Source organism: Oncorhynchus kisutch, linkage group LG22 (assembly GCF_002021735.2).
Source record: "Oncorhynchus kisutch isolate 150728-3 linkage group LG22, Okis_V2, whole genome shotgun sequence".
NCBI classification, from domain to species: Eukaryota; Metazoa; Chordata; class Actinopteri; order Salmoniformes; family Salmonidae; genus Oncorhynchus; species Oncorhynchus kisutch.
This window is the reverse complement of record NC_034195.2, coordinates 40,315,435-40,333,379: the sequence shown is the minus strand read 5'-3', so window position 1 is coordinate 40,333,379 and position 17,945 is coordinate 40,315,435. Positions and strand designations below refer to the sequence as shown.

General features: G+C 42.4%; 1 protein-coding gene across 2 annotated transcripts; it reads right to left on the bottom strand.

The window, feature by feature from the left end:
- Positions 1 to 2: 2 nt before the first annotated feature.
- agk (acylglycerol kinase) lies at positions 3 to 6,066 on the bottom strand. 2 transcript variants are annotated; one of them, XM_020455707.2, is made up of 14 exons: positions 5,646 to 6,066; positions 5,380 to 5,419; positions 5,195 to 5,274; positions 4,965 to 5,040; positions 4,744 to 4,869; positions 4,521 to 4,615; positions 4,326 to 4,395; positions 4,112 to 4,191; positions 3,903 to 3,960; positions 3,668 to 3,815; positions 3,466 to 3,563; positions 3,267 to 3,337; positions 1,632 to 1,716; positions 3 to 1,060 (listed from the first exon to the last, which is right to left on the bottom strand). In XM_020455707.2, the coding sequence occupies exons 1-14, from the start codon at positions 5,753 to 5,755 to the stop codon at positions 926 to 928; spliced, it is 1,272 nt and encodes a 423-aa protein (XP_020311296.1). In that variant the 5' UTR covers positions 5,756 to 6,066; the 3' UTR covers positions 3 to 925. The 2 variants fall into 2 exon arrangements, with proteins under 2 accessions (XP_020311296.1, XP_031657119.1); XM_031801259.1 differs by lacking the exons at positions 3 to 1,060; positions 1,632 to 1,716 and having other exon boundaries at positions 3,263 to 3,337; positions 5,646 to 6,041.
- Positions 6,067 to 17,945: the final 11,879 nt, after the last annotated feature.

Here is a 17,945-nt window from a genome sequence, read left to right as displayed (position 1 = left end):
TCTTTGTGGAAATTGTTGAGACCTGTACCAGCATTGGCTCATTTGAATTTATTTGTACAGTATGTCACCCCACTGAATGTCAACAGAAAGCTTCATCTGTATTACTGAGGCACTAATATGCTTCAAGTACTTTAACAACTTATATAGCTAACGGTTAATCCTTGATCACAGCAACTGTAATGTAAACCTATATTTAAAACATTGGTTAACTACACAGCTACATCCAGTACCTGTACTACTATTAAACAAGGAAAGAGACTTTAGTGATGAATACACATTTAGTAACTTGATCACATGAGCCACTCTTGTTTTCAAGCTGGTGACACAGTACTGCCACTGTAAAACAATAAAACATTGGTTTTCTCTGATACTTGTTGGATTGTATTTGTGATAGTGTTGCCAAGGGAGAGTGATTCTCATACCAATGTATCATCTTATCATAGAGTACTGTACATGGAGGACAGTCTGCACTTTTCATTGGTATTAAAAAGTGACAGAACTGTGTGCATCATAACTGAATTATTGAATAAGACTCTTATTACACATTTAGCAATACATGACAATATACAATAGTAAACCAGTCAGTTACACCAATAGTCCTGCCGGGCAGACTTCTATAAGCTAATTGGTTTGAAAATAGCAACCAAAATGCTTGGTCCTTGTTACTGCATTATATTGTCATCCATAATTGTGAAAATATTTCAACTGAACATGTCAATGTACTGTAACAATGAGACCTCACTGTAGACTGGTCCACCCTGGTCCAGCTGTGTGTTATGGCTGTTTAAGGACATACTCCAGAAATACAGAAAAACACACCCAGATACAGTAGAGGTAGAGTCCCAGTACAGCCACTAATGACCCCTAGCCTTGACCCTCCTCCCTATTTCTCTGTGTCCTGCATATTGTCACTGCAGCGCTTCCCTTACAGGACTTGTGTGAGGAGCTGCTCTCTGCGTTCAGCGCTGCAGAAGAAGCGCAGTTTCCGTGGCAACAGCCTCACCTCCACCGACATAGCCTCGTACTCCTCGTTGTCGATGTTGTAGAAGCCAGCACCTTCCTGTGGGAGAGGAAACGGGACAGGACAGTAGGGAGAGGTCATGGAGCAAAAAGAATATCGCACACATACTAAAATAAAACAATTTATACAAGAATACATGTAATTTGTTTAAAGGTTATAATTATCAAAGACCGTAATGCATCTTGTCCAATGATTTATGTAAACCTTGGATTGCTGATGCAATGTTTTGGTCATTGAGAGGCTTTGAAGCCATATTGACACTCCACAGTAAGAATAAGAATGAATGGAATTCTACAGTATTTAAATTAAATGTTTCAAGGTATTTAAGTATTTTTTGTTGTAGTGGGGACAGAAATGATAGTTTAAGGAATTTTGTTTAAAATAATTGTTCATTTTTATGTTTAGCTCACGATATAAATGCATTCTTCTAAATTAAGGTGTCTGTAAAAAAATACATGTGGCAAAAATGTATGCAGACATTAAGAAATGCATTTCCATAGCTTCCAAAATCTTTTCATAACAGTGGGCGAGTGCCAAGATGGATGCACGGTGGCTCATTGGTCTCGTCTCTGAAATGTATAGGCTTAAGACAGATGAGGGAGTATGTGACCTCGGGCAGATTGAGTCGACATGCACTAGCCTCCAGCTTCAGTGATTGTCTTGTGAATGCAGTGGAGTCTGCCGCTTTCTTCTCTCTGCAATGCAGAAAATGCAACAGCCTTGACACATGCTACATGAGTAAGCAATCATTTATTTTACTCAGGTATTACACTAATAATGTGAGAAAGTACAGTACCAGTCCAAAGGTTGGACACCAACTCATTCAAGGGTTTCTTTATTTTAACATTATAGAATAATAGTGAAGACATCAAAACTATGAAATAACACATATGGAATCATGTAGTAACCAAAAAAAGTGCCAAACAAATCAAAATATATTTTATATGAGATTCTTCAAAGTAGCCACACTGCCTTGATGACAGATTCTCTCACCCAGCTTCATGAGGTTCACCTGGAATACATTTCAATTAACAGGTGTGCCTTGTTAAAAGTTCATTTCTGGATTTTCTTTCCTTCTTAATGCGTTTGAGCCAATCAGTTATGTTGGGGTGGTATACAGAAGATAGCCCTATTTGGTAAAAGACCAAGTCCATATTATGACAAGAACAGCTCAAATACTGTAAGCAAAGAGAAATTACAGTCCAGAAAATGTAAAGAACTTTGAACGTTTCTTTAAATGCAGTCCCAAAAACCATCAAGCCTTATGATGAAACGGTCTCTCATGAGGACCGGCACAGGAAAGTAAGACCCAGAGTTACCTATGCTGCAGAGGATAAGTTCATTAGAGTTAACTGCACCTCAGATTGCAGGCCAAATAAATGCTTCACAGAGTTCAAGTAACATACACATCTCAACATCAACTGTTCAGAGGAGACTGGCCTTCATGGTCGAATTGCTGCAAAGAAACCAATACTAAAAAGGACACCAATAAGAACTAGAGATTCGCTTGGGCCAAGAAACATGATAAATGGACATTAGAGATTTTAAGTTCCAAACGCTGTGTCTGTGAGATGCAGAGTAGGTAAATGGATGGTCTATGCATTTGTGGATCCCACAGTGAAGCATGGAGGAGGTGTGATGGTGTCGGGGTGCTTTGCTGGTGACACCAATTTATTTTGAATTCAAGGCACACTTAACTAGCATGGCTACCACAGCTTTCTGCAGCGATACACCATCCCATCTGGTTTGGGCTTAGTGGAACTATCATTTGTTTTTAAACCAGACAATGACCCAAAACACATCTCCAGGCTGTGTAAGGGCATTTGACCAAGGAGAGTGATGGAGTGCTGCATCAGATGACCTGGCCTAAACGATCACCTGACCTCAAACCAATTGAGATGGTTTGGGATGAGTTGGACCGCAGAGTGAAAGAAAAGCAGCCAACAAGTGCTCAGCAAATGTGGGAACTCCTTCAAGACTCTTGGAAAAGCATTCCAGGTGAAGCTGGCTGAGAGAAAGCCAATCGTGTGCAAAGCTGTCATCAAGGCAAAGGGTGGCTATTTGAAGAATCTATATTTTAATTTGTTTAACACTTTTTTGGTTACTGCATGATTCCATGTGTTATTTCATAGTTTTGATGTCTTCACTATTATTCTACAATGTAGAAAATAGTAAAAATAAAGAAAAACCCTTGAATGAGTAGGTGTCCAAACTTTGACTGATACTGTAAATCTCCACAACTTACCCAACAGTGATAAAATCTCCCACAGTGAAGGAGTCCGGCTCCACACACACCAGCAGGGAGTCATCAATACGCTGAAGGACAAACAAGACAACAGGCAGTTTAAACATCCTGTCACTTTTGTTGTAGTCGCTACTAGGTAAAAAAAAAAAAATATATATATATATATATATATATTAAAAAATAAATAAAATGTGCTGACTGTCTGGACAGGGTTTTTGTTCTGAGTTTGGATTGACAGCTCCAAAGTAGACAGCGTTCTCTCATCCCACCTCTCTGGCTCCTCCACTTTGGGAGACTCTACACAAACAGAAAACCAATGACAATCATGCTTTGTTAAATAGAAGATACATTTAAAGGATGTAGTGTTATGTACAGACAGACAAACACAAATATAGTGTTACCTGGAATAGGTGGGTACCAGTAATTTTTCAATCTGCGGGCAATGCGGTACATTAGGTTGGGGCGCTGGGGCTTTTGTTCCGGCAGGTCAGGAGGGCGAAGGGTCGGGGCTATGTAGGACACAGAGGCCTCGTGAACCTGGGGCCATTCCTGGCAGATACAAGAAGACAGCATGGTACAAATGCATGGAGGAACGACAGACCATGGACTTTGAATGGAAACAGTCATGTTTCTCACCCGCAACGTACTGAACCAATGAGCTGCTTTTATCTTCAACGGGCCAAGGTACCAATATCTAAGATAGAAAGCACAGCAATATGAGAAATGTATTTTTAGAGAAGAAACAACTTCATATTATTATAATGTAATGCACGTAAAAGTATAATATGTGGGAAACGTGTTTACCATAAGCTCTGAAGTTTGACTAGTAATTGCGAGGTTCTTACTTTTTGATGGTGGAAGCCACATCTCTGAAGGCCCCCCACCGTAGACCAATCAGGGCAAACACTGGCTGTTCTTTCTCTCCCTGGATACATAAAACCAGAAACACAATACAATTTTCTATCTCAATGGAGTTATGGTTATTCAATGTCGATTTAAGGTAATATCAGTTTGTGTCATCTTGACCCCTCCCTGAATCCCAGACCCTTCTGGTCTAACCTTGATTTGCAGCACATCCAGAGGTACCGTTTCTCCTTGCAGGATAGACAATGTCGCTGATGTGATGTGTCTAAAAACAAGAAGCAATATGGATGACAAAAAGATTGGAGGATATTTTAGGACACTAACGACAAGATGATGGTATAGGTTTGTATCTGAATTAACAAGAGTGCCGTGTTTCAATGGGATACTTACTTCACCTGATTGTCACTGAGGATGTGCAGACTCTCACTCAGGGAATTGTGGGAGCCCAGTGGGATAAATCCTATGGGGGTTTTACTGAACGACTCCTGGGTTTGAGAAACACCCATAGGACTGAGTAGTTAGAGACAGCTTAGCTAAAACAGTATTACACAACACTTATAACATACAATTAGTAATACAAGGATTATACAACAGTCAATGCTACACAACTTACGTGATCAGCCCTCCGCAGCAAGCCAGTGATAACCTCCTGCAGAGTGCCATCCCCTCCAGCCACAATCAGCATGTCTGTTTGCTCCATCAGCTCCATCAATTTCTTTGCTTGGCCCTCATAGTCTGTCTGTAAGAGAGAAGACATATGTACAGGGTTACACTGTGTAGAACTATAAACTATAAGGCCTTAGATGCCATGGGGAAACAAAATTGTAAGCCTACCTTTACTAGTGTTACCTCCATACCAGCCAGGTGTAATATAGGCGCAGCATTCTTCTCAAATAGGTTGTTGGCTTTCCTATGATCAGAGAGAATTGCAAGAGTACAGCAAGACAAATTAGTCAAACACAAATGACAATATAAAAGTGAAATGGCTGTGGTGCAATAAGCTGGATCTCATGCTTATTCTCTTTGCTTAACTTTAGGGAATGTGACGATTATCTTTTACTTACCCCCTACAAGCTGCTGGGTTTAGAATGACTGTGGCTTTCTTCAGCTGTTCCTGGGGTGATATCTGCTGACGTCCAAATTCCTGCAATTGAGAATGGAGTATTTTGTATTAGAGAAGAAAACAGTCAATTCAAGTGCAGAATCCTTGAATGCAGACACATATTGTACACAATAAGCCATGTCTCACCCTGGCCGCCAGACAAGCATCTCTTCGCAGCAGATTATCGCTGTGAATAAAAAATAATGTATTGACAAAGAAAACAACTGATTAAAATACATCCTCCTATTATTCAATGTTGTTGGATTTCAAATCACAAGAACCGTTCTGTAAGACCTTGATGATTTCTCAATGGCTACCAATTCCTGTGTACGTGCTCAATGATATTAATGCTAGTGATGATCTGTACTTGATCTAACAACCATACCGGTAATTCTGAAGGAAACGTTACGCACCAGTGTTTACCATACAGCCAGTGTCCACCGTATGATAGGGCACACGCAGCGACTGTGGACTTCTTCCAATGATTCCGCAGAGTTACAAATACTTTCACAACCCGAGCCATTATCGACACTATCAGAATATCCGTTTAAAAACGCTATGTATCATCTGTGTAAGCATCACAATTCATGTCCTTTCCCTGTCAGAAGCATTTTGCATGTGGCACATTGGTGCAGCTATCTTAATAGTCTTATGAAACAAACACTTTCAGTATCTGTTCCGGTTGAGTTTCATTAAACATGTTATGAAATAAATTCTCCCGTAACATACCAACATAAACAAAAATAAGGGAAATTTACTAATTGAAAATGGTAAACAATTTCAAGAAACAAGTAATCGTCATTAGCTCAGTGCTTAGATTATTGACGAAACACTACATTTCCCATACACTAGCTGAGGTCTAAAAAGAACACCTCGCCTGAAGAATAGTCTAAAAAAAAGATATATGTTTTATTACTTTGCCACTGCATTTTTAAAATATAAATGGTCACATTATATACTAAATAGTATAATGGCTGGTGAACAGAAGAAATATGTAATCAAAGATTTTTTTAACGTTAATTATTGTATTTTTACTCTGGCGCTAGGCCAGGGCCAATTCTCTAGAATTCGACATCAACATGGTGGCGCAGATGGCGGGAAATTCTGGTATGGGTTTAATTCCAAATAATACAGCAGTGAGAGGTTGTTTATGGCTATTTACAACACAATCCATATTTGTTTACAAGAGCACTTTAATTCTATATAACACGGTGTCAAGTTCAGACAGGAGGAACGCTAGCCAATGTTAGCCAATCGTTATAATAACGTACGTTTTTATTTATTTCACCTTTATTTAACCAGGTAAGCTAGTTGAGAACAAGTTCTCATTTACAACTGTGACCTGGCCAAGATAAAGCAAAGCAGTGCAACACAAACAACAACACAGAGTTACACATGGAATAAACAAGCGTACAGTCAATAACACAATAGAAAAAAAGAAACTCTATACTGTGTGCAAATGGCATGAGGAGGTAAGGCAATAAATAGGCCATAGTAGCAAGTCATTTCAATTTAGCAAATTAACACTGGAGTGATAGATGTGCAAGTAGAAATACTGGGGTGCAAAAGAGCAGAAAATTAAATTAAAACAATATGGGGGTGAAGTAGGTAGATTCGATGGGCTATTTACAGATGGGCTATGTACAGCTGCAGCGATCGATTACCAGTTCAATAACGTCCTACCAGTTCAATAATGTATTATTAGTTAAATGGTGCTGTTAGCTTCAAGAGGTTGTTCCCCAGTTAACGAATGTTAAAGTATCATGTGCTAACTAACGTTCGTTAGGAAAACAAAATGTGAAATGCTTAAACTCCAGTTAGTTAGCTTGCTCGTAATCGCTACAATTTGCCAATATGATATGCTCAGAACACATTGTAATGGCTACACACATAACACTGACTGACTGACTTACTTTACCCCTATCAGGAGCCAGTCAGTGTGGGCCGCAGAAGGAGTTACATGCTGACCAGACCAGACCGGTATGCGAGCGTCGCAAAATGTTATTCAATTATTGCACCCACACTGCTTGCGCGCGCCAACGAGCGTCTGCATCACCAAGGGCTAAAATAGAAGTCATTCCTATTTCCGACGCAGATCGCGCTGCAAATCCTGCCTCTCTCATCTCCTCATTGGTTTATAGAAGCAGGTACCCACGTGCCATCTCCTCATTGTTTATACCCACGTGGGTGATTGAAAGACAAACTGTTTTGCCAGTAGTCGTGGTAATACTATGAAAGTTTAGATGTGATCACCATATAAGTTCAACGATGAAAAGGCCTGGAAGGAGGAGAGATGACTAGAAACGATTCGGTTGGCCGTTTTTTTTGTGGATTAATTTGTCGGAGTAGAGAACCTTGTGCAGTTCAGGTAAAATAACAACTCAATGTTGATATATCCCAGGACAAATTAGCTAGCAACAGCAAGCTAGCTAAATAGGATCAAATCCAAATCAAATTTATTTATATAGCCCTTCGTACATCAGCTGATATCTCAAAGTGCTGTACAGAAACCCATCCTAAAACCCCAAACAGCAAGCAATGCAGGTGTAGAAGCACAGTGGCTAGGAAAAACTCCCTAGAAAGGCCAAAACCTAGGAAGAAACCTAGAGAGGAACCAGGCTATATGAGGTGGCCAGTCCTCTTCTGGCTGTGCCGGGTGGAGATTATAACAGAACATGGCCAAGATGTTCAAATGTTCATAAATGACCAGCATGGTCAAATAATAATAAGGCAGAACAGTTGAAACTGGAGCAGCAGCATGGCCAGGTGGACTGGGGACAGCAAGGAGTCATCATGTCAGGTAGTCCTGAGGCATGGTCCTAGGGCTCAGGTCCTCCGAGAGAGAGAAAGAAAGAGAGAATTAGAGAGAGCACACTTAAATTCACACAGGACACCGAATAGGACAGGAGAAGTACTCCAGATATAACAAACTGACCCTAGCCCCCCGACACATAAACTACTGCAGCATAAATACTGGAGGCTGAGACAGGAGGGGTCAGGAGACACTGTGGTCCCATCCGAGGACACCCCCGGACAGGTCCAAACAGGAAGGATATAACCCCACCCACTTTGCCAAAGCACCGCCCCCACACCACTAGAGGGATATCTTCAACCACCAACTTACCATCCTGAGACAAGGCCGAGTATAGCCCACAAAGATCTCCGCCACGGCACAACCCAAGTGGGGGTGCCAACACATTAGCTAGCAAGTGCAAGCTAACTAGCTAAATTGCCATACATGTTTAATGCTTTTCGACCTGTCCCCAAATGAATGTAATTGGTCCAGAGTTTGTTTTGATATTTTAACCTGTGTGTCGTGATCGTGTTTGGTGTAGGGTGACAAAACGATAGCGCACACGCGCAGCCGGTTTGGGTTCCGTGTTATGGGATGCGTGTGGAGGAGGCAACCCGAGACCTGGACCTGCAGGTCAGCAGTGTTGCCAACTCCTCAGTAAGGATAATAGCTATTGGCTGTCCTAAAAATAGGTGACATCATCACCTAATTTGCATAATTGACCATGTGCATGTAGTTTCGATGGATTTAACACCCTAAATATGTTTACAACTACAAATGAACTTTAGTCTGTCGATTCTTGTTTTTTTTTATGTCACAATTCCAACCCACCTTCTTTATCTGGGCTTGGGACCGACAAGAGACACTCTGGCGGAGTTACTTCGTTTTTTATTTTTGTTTTTTAGTTTAGTTTTCTTAATTTGGTTTGGTTTTTAACCATATGGTCCACTTAGGAGCCTACAACAAGTCACAGTAAAACATGAACATTTTTAACCATAATTATTTTTTTTGTATACAATCTACATTAACAATCTAAATAGACCAAAAAGAGAAAATAGAAAAAACTGTCAATTGCAATGTGAGAAAATATGGTAACTAGTCTGGCCCTAATTCAGGTTTAAAAAAAAAATGTAAGCCAGGGCGGATGTGCGATTCATTTGCAGTCTGGACGTGGAGGGGTGGATATCTCCTGCTCTGACTGTAGCGCGAGGACTGGGCCGCGGAGCACCCGCTCTTCGTTGATAAGAGTAAGAATGATACGTGCTTTCACGTCAGAGTCTCCAAAAGTCTCAAATAACACCAGAAAAAGTCGCTAGATTTGTCGCTAGTCGCTTTTTTGAAAATGTGTCGCTAGAGGGGTCTGAATACTCACTAAATATAGCGACTAAGTCGCTAAGTTGGCAACACTGAGCTCAAGAAACACAAGCCCAATTTCCTCTCACTCTACAAGAACTCGGTAAACTTCAAGTACCATTCAGAAGAGTTTTCATTCTTCTGCAAACCAGTGTGTTGATTTACTTGAAGTTGTCTTTGTGTTTATTTAACATTTTATTTCACCTTTATTTAACCAGGTAGGCCAGTTGAGAACAAGTTCTCATTAACAACTGCAACCTGGCCAAGATAAAGCAAAGCAGTGAGACAAAAACAACATGGGATAAATAAATGTACAGTCAATAACACAATAGAAACAGTATTTACAGAGTGTGCAAATGTAGTAATATTAGGGAGGTAATGCAATAAATTGGCCATACAGGCGAAATAGCCTGTATGGAAGATTGCAGAGCAGAGTGAGAGTGCGGAAACCCAGTACAGAAGGCATTGCCATCCAGGGCCAGCAAGGGGCACGTCTCCTCCCTGAACAGCTGCTCACCGAGGCCTTCATCCTGAGTGACCTCTTTGACATCGGGGAGCTGGCACTCCTGGAGCTGCTGCTGGCAGGTAATAGCTCTCTAAGAACAAGTATGTGAACCCTTTGGAAATACCTGGATTTCTGCAAATCTTGATACAATTTGATCTGATCTTCATCTAGGTCACAACAATAGACAAACACAGTTTGTCTTTATTGAACACACCGTGTAAACATTCACAGCGCAGGGTGGAAAAAGTATGAACCCTTGGATTTAATAACTGGTTGACCCTCCTTTTGCAGCAATAACCTCATCCAACTTTTGGACCATTCCTCTTTACAAAACTGTTTAAGTAAAGCAATATTCTTGGGATTTCTGGTGTGAACTTCTCTCTTGAGGTCATGCCACAGCATCTCAATCGGGTTGAGGTAAGTACTCTGACTGTGCCATTCCAGAAGGTGTATTTTCTTCTGTTGAAGCCATTCTGTTGTTGATTTACTTCTGTGTTTTGGGTCGTTGTCCTGTTGCATCACTCAAATTCTGTTGAGCTTCAATTGGCGGACAGATAGCCTAACATTCTCCTGCAAAATGTTATGATAAACTTGGGAATTCATTTTTCTGTCGACGATAGCAAGTTGTACACTCCCTGAAGCAGCAAAGCAGCCCCAAACCATGATGCTCCCGCCACCATACTTTACAGTGGGATGAGATTTTGATGTTGGTGTGCTGTGCCTTTTTTTCCTCCACACAGTGTTGTTTGGAAGGAGCACACAACTCACCTGTAGTTTCATCTGTCCACAGAATATTTTGCCAGTAGCGCTGAACAAACATTGCTGCACTTTTGCTAACTTCAGACGTGCAGCAATGTTTCTTTTGGACAGTAGTGGCTTTTGTGGTGTCCTACCATGAACAGCATTCTTGTTTACTGTTTTACGTATTGTAGACTCATCAACAGAGATGTTAGCATGTTCCAGAGATTTCTGTAAGTCTTTAGCTGACACTCTAGGATTCTTCTTAACCTCATTGAGCATTCTGCGCTGTGCTGTTGCAGTCATCTTTGCATTACGGCCACTCCTAGGGAGAGTAGCAACAGTACTCCATTTATAGACAATTTGTCTTACCATGGACTGATGAACATCAAGGCTTTTAGAGATACTTTTGTAACCCTTTCCAGCTTTATGCAAGTCAACAACTTCTTAATCTTAGGGTATTGTGAGATCTCTTCTGTTCGAGCCATGGTTCACACCAGGTAATGCTTCTTGTGAATAGCAAACTCAAATTTTGTGGGTGTTTTTTATAGGGAAAGGCAGCTCTAAACAACATCTCAAATCTCGTCTCATTGATTGGACTCCAGGTTAGCTGACTCCTGACTCCAATTGGCTTCAAGTCATTAGCCTAGGGGTTCACACCTTTTCCAACCTACACTGTGAATGATTCAATTTTGTATTTAATATAGACAAGAAAAATACAATAATTTGTGTGTGATTAGTTTGTTTATTGTTGTGATTTAGATGATCAGATCAAATTTGATGACCAATTTATGCAGAAATCCAAGTAATTCCAAATGTATTTATTTGTATTTTTTATTTCAGCTTTATTTAACCAGGTAGTCTAGTTGAGAACAAGTTCTCATTTACAACTGCGACCTGGCCAAGATAAAGCATAGCAGTGTGAACAGACAACAACACAGAGTTACACATGGAGTAAACAATAAACAAGTCAATAACAGTAGAAAAAAAGAGTCTATATACATTGTGTGCAAAAGGCATGAGGAGGTAGGCGAATAATTACAATTTTGCAGATTAACACGGGAGTGATAAATGATCAGATGGTCATGTGCAGGTAGAGATACTGGTGTGCAAAAGAGCAGAAAAGTAAATAAATAAAAACAGTATGGGGATGAGGTAGGTAAATTGGGTGGGCTATATACCGATGGACTATGTACAGCTGCAGCGATCGGTTAGCTGCTCAGATAGCAGATGTTTAAAGTTAGCAGATGTTTAAAGTTTTATTTTTTTGCAATTCGTTCCAGTCACAGGCAGCAGAGAACTGGAAGGAAAGGCGGCCAAATGAGGTGTTGGCTTTAGGGATGATCAGTGAGATACACCTGCTGGAGCGTGTGCTACGGGTGGGTGTTGCCATCATGACCAGTGAACTGAGATAAGGTGGAGCTTTACCTAGCATGGACTTGTAGATGACCTGGAGCCAGTGGGTCTGGCGACGAATATGTAACGAGGGCCAGCATACTAGAGCATACAGGTCGCAGTGGTGGGTGGTATAAGGTGCTTTAGTAATAAAACGGATGGCACTGTGATAAACTGCATCCAGTTTGCTGAGTAGAGTATTGGAAGCTATTTTGTAGATGACATCGCCAAAGTCGAGGATCGGTAGGATAGTCAGTTTTACTAGGGTAAGTTTGGCGGCGTGAGTGAAGGAGGCTTTGTTGCAGAATAGAAAGCCGACTAGATTTGATTTTAGATTGGAGATGTTTGATATGAGTCTGGAAGGAGAGTTTACAGTCTAGCCAGACACCTAGGTACTTATAGATGTCCACATATTCTAGGTCGGAACCATCCAGGGTGGTGATGCTAGTCGGGCGTGCGGGTGCAGGCTTCCTCTTCATGACAGAGGGCATGGTGGGATGTGAGGGCTTTACCCATGATGAGTTCTAAACCCGCCGCCTCCATTTCCTCATCACTGACTTCCTGGCTCTCATTCCCATGAAGGTTAGCAATGCCACCTGTTTTGCTTTGTTGTTGTGTGCTGGTGTGTTTGAGTATGATGGGAATTTGAATACATAGTTTAGTCCTCTTTTCAGGGTGGAATTATTTCCCTTATGGAGAAGTGTGTACAATACCGTTCAAACAACAGAGGTATCAAAAACAGGGGCACTACCTGATTGGATTTTCCTCAGGTTTAAGCCTGCAATGTCAGTTTTGTTTAACTCACAGACAAAATTTGGACAGTTTTGGAAACTTTAGAGTTTTCTATCCTAATCTGTCAATTATATGCATATTCTAGCATCTGGTCCTGAGAAATAGGCTGTTTACTTTGGGAACGTTATTTTTCCAAACATAAAAATAGAGCCCCCTAGCTTCAAGAGGTTAAATTCAGGGCATACACCTCCTAAACCTCCACTTCCTATTCCCTGGTTGTGTTTGTCCCTGGCAGGTACCTGTATCACAGCAGCACCAATCCAGAGGCGGCCTTCCAGAGCACTAAGATCCTCTGACGCATCACCCGCTACCCCAACATCCACAACTGGCTGGTGGGAGACTTCACACATGACCAGGCTAGTCACTCCAACTCACCACCACTCCTTTCATTCGCCGCCTGCCAGACTTTCAGCTGGCTAAGAAGGAGGCGAGGATCCGCCAAGAGACCCAGATCCTGAACCTTCTGATCACTTCCCTGGAGCTAAAGGCCCCCAACCTGGCCCTCTACCTGCTGGGCTACGAGGTCAAGAAGCCCATCTCCTCCACCAACCTGCAGGTTGGCACCAGCTGCTCCTTCTCTTACATGCTGGGTTGTATTCATTAGGGCATTCACAGTAGCAAAAACAGTGGAAATCAGAAGTATTATATTTTACATCATGCAGGTTTCTCGGCACAAATATCCAAACCTAAATGGCTCCCAATCAAATAAAAAATGTGCTGACATATCCTAAAAACAGGACAGGTAAAAGTAAAATGGGCAATATGGAATGGACATCAGGCTACTCACAACTGCTGTCCAGGAGTTGCACCCCGTGGGGTAAATTGTCATGTTTAGCAGTTTCAAGTTTGTAGCTGTAAAATAGTGACAATCTGATCATGGCAAAAAATATAATACTTGTGATTTCCCATTGCAAATAGGTTCAGGATAACTCCTGACAATGTTGATTGGCTGATATTCAGAACTTAAATTACCAAATTGATTAGTCACAGGACTCTGGACTGCAAAGGTGGGCCTACCACATGTATGGATGTTCATAAAATTCCATTGCGGGACGACATGGTAGCGTACACCCCACCCCACTCCTTTCCGGACCTGACGACTTTTTTTTGTGTGTTTTACAAATGGTAGGCCTACCACATAGATGGGCATTCATAAAATGTAACTTTAGGTGACACTAGGTTACACATCAGTAAGCATGGACCAACGCTGATGGTGTCGTCCGGCCCGGCTTTAATTTATTTCCACAGACGTTGGTGGAAATAAATGTCTCCGGACCATTCGGGACCGGCTTTGATTTGGTCCAAACATATAAAGTAAGTCCTTTCAACTTTCATTCAGAACAAGAAAAATGAACTTGATTTATTTTTCGACCCCAATTTTGTGATGAACTTTTCTTATCGCTGTAACTCCCTAACAGGCTTGGGGAGTGGCTAGGGTCGAGTCATGCGTCCTCCGGAACGTGACCCGCCTGTCCGAGCTTCTTAACACCTGCTCGCTTAATCCGGAAGCCAGTTACACCAATGTTTTGGAGGAAACACCGCTCAACTGACGACCGAAGTCAGCCTGCAGGCGTCCGGCCCGCCACAGGGAGTCACAAGAGCGCGATGAGCCAAGTAAAGTCCCACTGGCCAAACCCTCCCCTAACCCGGATGATGCTGGCTCAATTGTGCACTGCCCTATGGGACTCCCGGTCACGGCTGGTAATGACACAGCCTGGGATCGAACCCCAGGCTGTAGTGACGCTGCCACACTGATGCAGTGCCTTAGACCGCTGTACCACACTGGAGGCCGAAAAGGCATCTCTTCAACATCTTCAACTTCAACATCTGGAAAATACGTATTTGCTTGGGACTGGACTGGGACTATTCTATTATTGTCTTGCCTAGGGTGGCAGAACAGCCAGGACTGGCCCTGAGCAAAACCTTTTGCAATGGAAAATTAAAACAAGCGTTAGTTTTTGGACAGGTTCAGGTAGTCCCTCCCTGTTTCAGTTAATTTTCTTCTGTTTGGTGGCTTTCATGACTCCTTCAACTTGCCCTTGTGAAACATAATTTTTTATTGATATTTGGCTGTGTGATGCTAAGGAAATCTTATCTCTCTGTCAGGTGTGCTGAGGTGCCCACAAAGCTGCCTGCATGCCATCCTGAGTCTGCTGCAGAGAGGCAGTGAGAGACGCTTGGGTCCCGTGCTCACCATCCAGGCACCACACCTGGCTGTGCTCTGTTACCAGGTGATCTACCAGCTGTGTGCGTGTGTGACAGGTTAAAGGAAATAGTCATAGCCTGTTATACATTAAAAAGTATTAGTAAGTAATAGTATGTGAGGATCTTAAAACATCTAAGGTTAAAAAGATGCATTCAGTATTAGTTGATAGAGATTGATAACATTCATATAATTGTGTTAAAGTTAAATGTCAAAGGGTACGAATTGTGAGAGTAATGTGTAAACGTTATATTGATTACTTTATTTTGTAGTGCCTAAAAGTGTTAATCTGTGATCTACGAAATGCTCTTAATCTATGAGCCGGAGATCGATTGCTCTGGTCTCCACCCATATTCCTGGGGAAAATCGCGGTCTTTTCTCATTGAACTAAACGTTGACTTGAGAATACAATACCGTATCACTCTCGTGATTATTTCTCCCCTGTTTTCAGGTACTTTATTGGTGATAAAAATAGTAATTTAAATGTTATAACTCGCTAACATGTCAAGAGTGTTTAAGGTGTGTCTTAGTAACTTCTTGAGGAAGTTAGAGTTAAGTTTGAAGAGAGTAATATTAGCCCTGCTCGGTTGAAGTGAAGAATAGCATCGTACTGAGAGTAGCTGCCATCTTATGTCGATTGTGAATGAACATGTGCGTTGTTAATAAGATATTTTGCTGTGTTATTTGTATAATGGGTTTTCTGTTGTTTTGTAATGTGTTACTTTTGTGAAATGATTGAACTAAACGTTGACTTGAGAATACAACACCGTATCACTCGTGATTATTTCTCCCCTGTTTTCAGGGGCGTAACACGTGCTGGGGCACGTCAGGCCCCACCATGCGATACCTGAGGACCAGCCAAGACTTCCTGTTCTCATCTGCAGCACCTGCCCTTCATTCTACCAAGTGAGCTCTTCACTGTCATATCAATACAGTGTGCTCCTATCCTTCTCTCCGTCATCTGCACTGATCTGAAAACACAGGATAGGTGGGAGAAATATGGCAGATGCCAACCAGAGCATTTATACTCCTACAGAAACCCAGTTGTCTTTAACAGAGCTGCCAGAGAGAAAGGAAACTACTCCGGGTGTCAATCTTCTCTCTAAACTGTGTCTCTTCCCCCTACGCTCTCATGTGATGAGATCTCCACCCTGTCCCAGATATCCTGGCTTATGAAGACAACGGCCATCGAGCTCAGTGACATCACTCAACCGCCAGCACTCACACACCCAGCGCCTCCTCAACCTTCTGCTGGACGACTAGCCTCACACTCGGCACGCAGATAAGACCTACTACTCACTATGCACCATGAAAGTTGGATGCATTGGATGTATTGTCATTCACTGATGTAAATGGGATACGAGGAAATGTGCAAAAAGCAAAATCCTTTACAGTTAGTCTGTTTCTCTGATTAGCTGATGAGGAGACGGGCATGGAGGAGGAGTCCAAATCTGTCAGCTGATTCCTGCACTTTGACACCGTCTCCAAAGGTTATGTCTAGTTCTTCAGTCTTCACATATTTGTGAATCATAATGCATTCTGTCTTTAATAATCCTGGTATGACTCATATGCATTCTGTGACAATAGAGCAGGGGTACTCAACTCTGACCCTTCGAGGTCAGGAGCCTGCTGGTTTTCTCTTCTACCTGATCATTAATTGCACACACCTAGGGTTCCAGGTCTAAATCAGTCCATGATTTTTAGAGGGGAATAATTAAAAAATGCAGTGGAACTGGAGTTGAGTTTGAGGGCTACAGAGCCTCTGTATTAGCAGTTGCAAAAGCTAAAAGCCCCTCTCAAGACCTGTCCCTGCCCTCGGGCCCGTACTCTCGTGTGCCCAGCCTGGGCCTGGTGCTGTTCCTACTGAAGAACATCGCTGCATACTTCTTCCACCAGAGCCAGACAAGCTCTGGGAAAGCTGCAGTGCCTGGAGCAGCTACCCCCTGAGGAGCTCAGAGGAAACAACCTATTGACAAGGTGATAGTGCCTCAGCCCTAACCCTCCTCTATCCCTGTCTCTCTGTTTGGTGTGTAGCTGTGTCTGGTACTGGAGTAGAGAGTCCAGAGGAGCCTCCTGGTCCAGCTTATCAACAACAGGGCCAAGCTGCTGGCCTTCTGCTCCTGTATCCTACCATATTAAAATAAACCAGATGAAGTCACACCAGACTTCTGTGCAGGGGTTAGGCAAAGGGACTGATCTAATGGTTTAGGGTTCATCTCAGTGTGGTTTTGATTTTAGGGATTTTGTAGGATGATGTGCTGTTGGGTATGTATGATTAATGACATGCCCTGAGCTGTAGCTAGTTCATGTGAGAATGAGAAATACCTTGACCTAACCACACCTCAGATGTGATTGAGACCTGCCTGTTTGTACTTTGGCGTCACCTGGAGTACGACCTGTTGTACTGCACCCCCACCGACCTCAAGGACTCCCTGATGCCTGGAGCCAGCGAGGTTCTCCCCAGGCTAACCCTGTCTGGAGATTGAGATCGGACTGGCTTTTGGTAGAAGTCACCCTTAATCACAGATCTAGAATGCGATAACGCTACCCTCTAGCCTAACCTTGATCATGAGGGGAATGAAAAATCAGACCCTGTTTCAGTCAGTGGGCATCGTCCAACTCCAGATGACTGCAGGAAATGTGATGTTAGTGGTGTTTCTCGAATTCCCCAGACTCATTTGGACGTGCCCTGGGTCTGGCCAGTCAGCCAGCAAGAGCAGGTAAGAGACTAGATTACACTAACAGTGGGGAGAAAGACAGTTCTTTGAAAATCTGCATGGATGAGTTTACATGGGTAGGATTTGTGTTAGCTTCAGTGGCAAACCGTTTAATTGTTGTATATGTGTGAGTTCGTTTTCAGTAAGACTGACTCCTCTCTCCCCTGTGTCTCCAGCTGCAGAGTGACATGGGGGGCCGGCTTTGGGGAGGCTCTA

Bases quoted from the DNA above. Each gene is read 5' to 3' on its own strand.
- agk (XM_020455707.2), bottom strand. From the start codon at position 5,755: ATGGCTCGGGTTGTGAAAGTATTTGTAACTCTGCGGAATCATTGGAAG. The intron at 4,616-4,743 runs GTAAGTTGTGTA...TCTCAAACCCAG, and splicing joins TGCTGCGGAGGGCTGATCAC to GAGTCGTTCAGTAAAACCCC. The intron at 1,717-3,266 runs GTAAGTTGTGGA...TCTGCATTGCAG, and splicing joins GGAGATTTTATCACTGTTGG to AGAGAAGAAAGCGGCAGACT.